Below are 6,203 nucleotides of genomic sequence, written 5' to 3' on the forward strand. Positions count from 1 at the left end.
TCTTCCATTTTCTAATAATTGCGCCAACAGTTGTTGCCTTCTCACCAAGCTGCTTGCCTATTATCCTGTAGCTCATCCCAGCCTTGTGCAGGTCTACAATTTTATCCCTGATGTCCTTACAAAGCTCTCTGGTCTTGGCCATTGTGGAGAGGTTGGAGTCTGTTTGATTGAGTGTGTGGACAGGTGTCTTTTATACAGGTAACAAGTTCAAACAGGTGCCGTTAATACAGGTAATGAGTGGAGAACAGGAGGGCTTCTTAAAGAAAAAATAAACAGGTCTGTGAGAGCCGGAATTCTTACTGGTCGGTTGGTGATCAAATACTTATGTCATGCAATAAAATGCGAATTAATTATTTAAAAATCATACAATGTGATTTTTGGGATTTTTGTTTTCAGATCCGGTCTCTCACAGTTGAAGTGTACCTATGATAAAAAAAATACAGACCTCTAAATGCTTTGTAAGTAGGAAAACCTGCAAAATCGGCAGTGTATCAAATATTTGTTCTCCCCACTGGTAAACACAAACAAAGATTTTTAGGAAAATCCATCTTTGAGTCCATAAAATGCTACTTAATGCCTGGCTGCTGCCCATTTGACACTTTCAAAACCACACACAGCGATTGTGATGGTAATCCATACAAATCCAGTGGATGAATTATTGTCTTCTGAAGCGAAACACAATTTTTTTTTAAACTTTTAAAAATATAAATCAATGCTTCCGGTCTACTGTCATACAGGCAATCAAGAGGGGGACATTGTGACGCAACATAAATGCAAGTTTGCGTGAGAAGTAACGCGGAAACACAGAGGACCACAATCTATCGCGAACCTCATAACACACTTAGATCACTTGTCACAACGCCACGATAAGTTTTGGTCTTTCATTATATGGACAAAAAAAACTAAACACTTTCAGACATTTTTTTAAATGTTTGTGTTCCACACACTGTAAGAAAGTAAGTCATGGCAGTTTGGAATGACTGCATTTTCCCCAAAGAGTGATGTCTCTTTTTCCTTTTTCCAAGGAGAATCATTTCATTTTCCATGATTTTTTAACCTGTCATAGGTGTGGAGTTTCCTCCATGTACAGTGGAAGTTTTCAGAGTCCAGGAGAGAATGGACTACCCCAGGGACACCAATGGCAACATCACAGCTATGGTGCATCCTCATCTACAGGTATTCTAAATGGACCATCTAGTAAAATACATGCCCTTGAGCGATGTATAAAAGAGTTGCTCTTTATGACAGGGACAGAGAGAGGGGAAACACGTGTAAGAAAATGTGTCCTATGACTCAGATGTTTGCTGTGCTTGTTTTGACTTCCAGTCTTCACTTGTTTTCCACAGTAATGGTCCTGTTCCTTTTCCTTTTTCTTTTTCTTTCTGTGTAGGACTGTGATTGGGAGCCTTTGAACCAGGGTGACCCTATGTTCCTAACTTTCGATGGGAGAACAATCCTTTATGAAGGTGCCAGCACAGTATACCCCACGTTTATTAATGAGGCTGCCTATTATGAGAAACAGCAGGCGTTCATGACCACTTGCGGAGAAATACTGGCTGCCAATGCAATCAGAAAAGCTTTCAAGTAATGTTTTCTCCTAAAAATGCACTGTGAACAACATTTCTTATTTTTGAATAATTATAATACAGTTTTATAACATTTGGTAACACTTTATAATAACGTTCAGTTGTAAGTCATTTATAAGTGGTTAGTTAATGATGAACTAATCATTTACAGAACATTCATAAATGAGTAGCAAGTGATATACTAACATTTTATGTATGTTTTGTAAATTCCGTTACAAGTCATTTACTAGTGATTAGTAAATGATTAACTAATTATTTACGAAACATGACTATGCGTTCATAAATGATTAATAAGTGATATGTTAATTATTGTATGTATGTTTTGTAGATTCAGTTATAAGTCATTTACAATTGATTAGTAAATGATTAACTAATCATTTACAAAACATGAATATGCGTTTCATAAATGTTTAATAAATAATGTTTTTTTTTTTTTTGTAGCAATTAGAGGGTGCAGAAAGTGTTGTAAATGCCTTGAATACACATACAGATAATTTGTAGGTAAGTGTAACATATTTAAAAATGATGAATAGTTTACACTTTAGATTAGGGGATGCAGAAAGTGTTGTAAATGATTTATAACACTTTCTGCATCCCCTAATCTAAAGTGTAAACTATTCATCACTTGTAAATGTGTTAACTATACATTCGTAGATAACATTCATAGACCTTATGCCTTTTTGATTCTTGAAGTGGTAATCTACAAATGATGTGTAACACATTTACAAGTGATGACTAGTTTACACTTTAGATTAGGGGATGCAGAAAGTGTTGTAAATGATTTATTCATGCGTTTACTCATCTATAACAGGTTTTGAACACTGTAGTGTGCACTGCAGTGTAAGTGCTGACTGGTGAGGGTATAGACAGCTGTCTTCTCTGAAACACATGGAGTCTTTAAACACTGTGCACCTGATGTGAGCAAAACATAAAAAAAAATAAAAAAATAACATCATTTATTAAACATTTATGAAACGCATAGTCATGTTTTGTAAATGATTAGTTAGTCATTAACTAATCAATTGTAAATTACTTATAACTGAATCTACAAAACATAGCCTACATAAAATAATGATCATATCACTAATTAATCATTTATGAATGCATAGTCATGTTTTGTAAATGATTAGTTAATCATTAACTAATCAATTGTAAATGACTTGTAACACAGCTTACAAAACATACATAAAATGTTAGTATATCACTTGCTAATCATTTATGAATGTTTTGTAAATGATTAGTTCATCATTAACTAACCACTTATAAATGACTTACAACTGAATGTTATTATAAAGTGTTACCGGGGTGGTAACACTTTTATACAGAAAGGACACATAAAAAACCCAGTTATTTTTAAAATAAATGCAGTTCTTATTATTTGAACTTTCTATTCATCTAAGAAAATGTTTCGTCCTAAACAATGTATCAGGTTTTCCACAAAAATATTACGAAAATGCTGCAAAAGCTGACAATTCAGCTTTGCCATCAAAATAATAAATTACATTTTAAAAGTATTTTAGTAAATCAATCAAAAGTGGGGAGAAAATCACATTATAAAATAAATGTTTTTCTCCAATGCATGTTGGCCGCAATTATTAGCACCCCTAGAAATTCTTATGAGTAAAATATCTCTGAAGTATAGTCCCATTTATATTTTTACCACACCAGGGTGACTAAAACATGAAATTGTCCAGCCATGACTTCCTGTTTCACAGGAGTATAAATTTGAGGTGGCACAAAGGCCAAATTCCCTTAATCATCCATCACAATGTGTAAAACCAAAGAATATAGTTCTGATGTGCAGCAAAAGATTGATGAGTGTCACAAAATAGAAAGTGGCTGTAAGAAAATAGCTAAAGCATTGACAACTCTCATTTTCAACATCAGGGCTATCATTAAAAATTCCAACAGAAGTGGACATGTCTATATTGTGTCTTAATACAGGATAGTTAGAGTGACAAAAGACCCTTCAGGGAGAATCGCTGGAGATCACAGCTGGAGAATGACAGAATTTAGTTGAGTCTTGTGGTCAGACAGCCTCAAAAAAGCCCCTACACCATCACAAGTGGTTTGGGAGGGTTTTAAGAAAAAAATTAAAACTCAAGTATATTCAGTATATATCCAGACACTACTGGAACTTCAAATGGGACCAGGCTCTGTGTTTTTTGGCAGCAAACACAAGATGGGTTTGGTGCACTCAGGGGACAGTTAAAAATACTGCTGATGTGGACCTATTTTTCTGTCAGAGGTCCTGGACATCTTGTTCAGATACATGTCATCATGTATTCTATCAAATACCAACAGATAAAAAATCTAAACCTGACTGCCTCTGCTGGAAATCTTATAATGGGCCATGGCTGGATCTTTCATCAGGACAATGATCCAAAACAAACATAAAAATCAACACAAAAATGGGTTCTAATGAGTGGGGTAAACTGAAGATTAGAGTGCACCAACATGGACCTCGGAATTTGAAGGATGAGTGATTCTGTATGGAAGAATGGTCTCTGATCTTCTGTCAGGTGTTCTTCAACTTCATCAGGGATTATAGGAGAAGATTTAAGAGCTGTTAAATTGGCAAATGGAGGTTGCAAAAAGTATTAAATAAAACAGGGCCAATAAATGTGGCCATGTATTGGAGAAAAACATTTATTTCTTAATGAGATAAAGTGTGTATATATATATACATATATAAAATATAGGCCTATTTGCGTTCTCTCACAAAGATATTTGTATATATAACTATATAAAGATAAAAAAGTTTCTCGGGGAAATGCAAAAGTTCTGTGAGAGAACGCAAAAGCTTTGAAAAATATTTTTCCCTCCCATCCTACACTGTAAAAAAATTCTAACCCTCCCAAATCAAAAATTTCAAGTGACCGATAACATCTAAATTTTTCAATTGGCCCAAGTGCAATTCTTGTTGCAATAGTCTGTTAACATTGGCTCAATGAGAAATAATACGTCAGACTAATTGAAACATTTAGATGTTATCGGTCAGTTGAAATTTTTGACTTGGGGATGTAATTTTTTTTTACAGTGTATATTTTTTCCACCGCCATGTCCCTATAGGGCTCCATACAAATGTATGAATGCAAAGAGCAAATTTGTTTTTTATTTGTAGTCTGAAGATTAAGAGTGATTTTTATTTTTTTTAAAGTGTATTTTCTAACACTTTTAATGATTTTCAAATATAGTGTGTTTTGTACTGAAATTGTTTGATGAAATCCACAGTATGTAGTGATGAATTTATATTCCTAGATTTTTAAAATACTATATAGGTCTACCTCTAGTATATATGTCTGCACAATTCAGATCCTGGTGTAGTATATGTGGAATGCACAAGCTCAGGAAAAGTCTTCACTGCCCTCTAGCCTCTGATCCAACACACTGTTGACTCAAATACTGACCTGAAACAGCCTTAAAACAACCACAAAATAACCTCATAATAAAATTAAAATAAAAGCACTGTGCTTTTACATCATGCATCATGGGGAATTAATATCGAAACGGTGTATTTTGTGCTGTTTGTGATTCAAAAGTCTGTTGTAGTTTAAGTTTTGTAGTTCCTTACTTCATCCTCATTTCAGTGGTGCAACCCAAGTATTGCCTTAATTGAACAGAGTCTGAAAGAAAGAGTTACAGTAGGAACATACAGTTGGAATTGGGGTTTTATATTATATAGAAAGTAGACTGGATTGCTGGATATGTTATAAAATGCTCAGCAGGCATTGGAAGGCTTTGTTTGGCAGAAGTATGATTTCAGAGAAATATGTATTCTGTTTTCACTATGATTTTGTTTTGTGATGTATATGGCCTGTTGAAATTGTTGAAAGGCTCATTGTTGTGCGTTATATTTTGAAATGTGTTTTAAAACATAATATCCTACCTATCTATGCAAGAAATAATATATTCACTTAATTTATCCCAAATTGAAGAAGAATCTTGATTATTTTTAACACATTTACCAATTATTCCATACATTTGATCGCATACTGTCTTCTGTGGTGTCATTAGGTCCTGGTATTAAGTAATGCTTGATGAAGTTCAGTGTTGTCAAAATGTGGAATATAATGTATTTTAATGTAAGCAGTCACAAATGTATTTGTATAGCATGAAGTCTTTTCAGTCTTAATGAGATGTATTGATATGGAGTAAAACATTACAATATACAACCAGAGATTTCAATTTTTTCTCACACAGATCTTCCCAGAAAGAATAATACAGAAAAAAAGTTAAAGGTCTTTATTAAATCTACATGAATGACATTAATGTGATGACAATTACATCTTTTTTTGTTTAGGGTGAACTATCCCTTTAAGGTCCTACAGCTGTGGCCAAAAGTAGGCACTTTGGCAGAGACATAAATGTTGTGTTTTGCAATGTTTGCTGCTTTATTTGTGGTGTTGATTCACATTGTTTTATTGTGCAGAATGATCAGATGCATTTTAAATAATTGCAGAAAGCTTCATTGGCCAAAAAGAGAACTTTATCACAAAAAAAAAAAAAAAAAAAAAAAAAAAAAAGTTTTTGGGCCCTAGCACAAAATAACCAGGTAACATGATTTCACTAATCATATCAACAGAACACGGGAAAGTGTGAACAAGTACTAGTCAA

The 6,203-nt window shown here is 33.8% G+C and overlaps 1 protein-coding gene across 2 annotated transcripts in view; it reads left to right on the top strand.

The window, feature by feature from the left end:
- Positions 1-5,761, top strand: part of aspa (aspartoacylase) — a 52,970-nt gene extending 47,209 nt beyond the window's left edge. For both annotated transcript variants that reach the window (XM_082171492.1, XM_082171493.1), the window contains 2 exons: positions 1,067-1,176; positions 1,391-5,761. In XM_082171492.1, the coding sequence (XP_082027618.1) occupies positions 1,067-1,176; positions 1,391-1,588 (308 nt within the window). In that variant the 3' untranslated portion in view covers positions 1,589-5,761. The remainder of the gene's footprint in view (positions 1-1,066; positions 1,177-1,390) is intronic.
- The last annotated feature ends 442 nt before the right edge of the window (positions 5,762-6,203 follow it).

This window comes from Leuciscus leuciscus (assembly GCF_965113295.1).
Source record: "Leuciscus leuciscus genome assembly, chromosome: 5".
Lineage (NCBI taxonomy): Eukaryota > Metazoa > Chordata > Actinopteri > Cypriniformes > Leuciscidae > Leuciscus > Leuciscus leuciscus.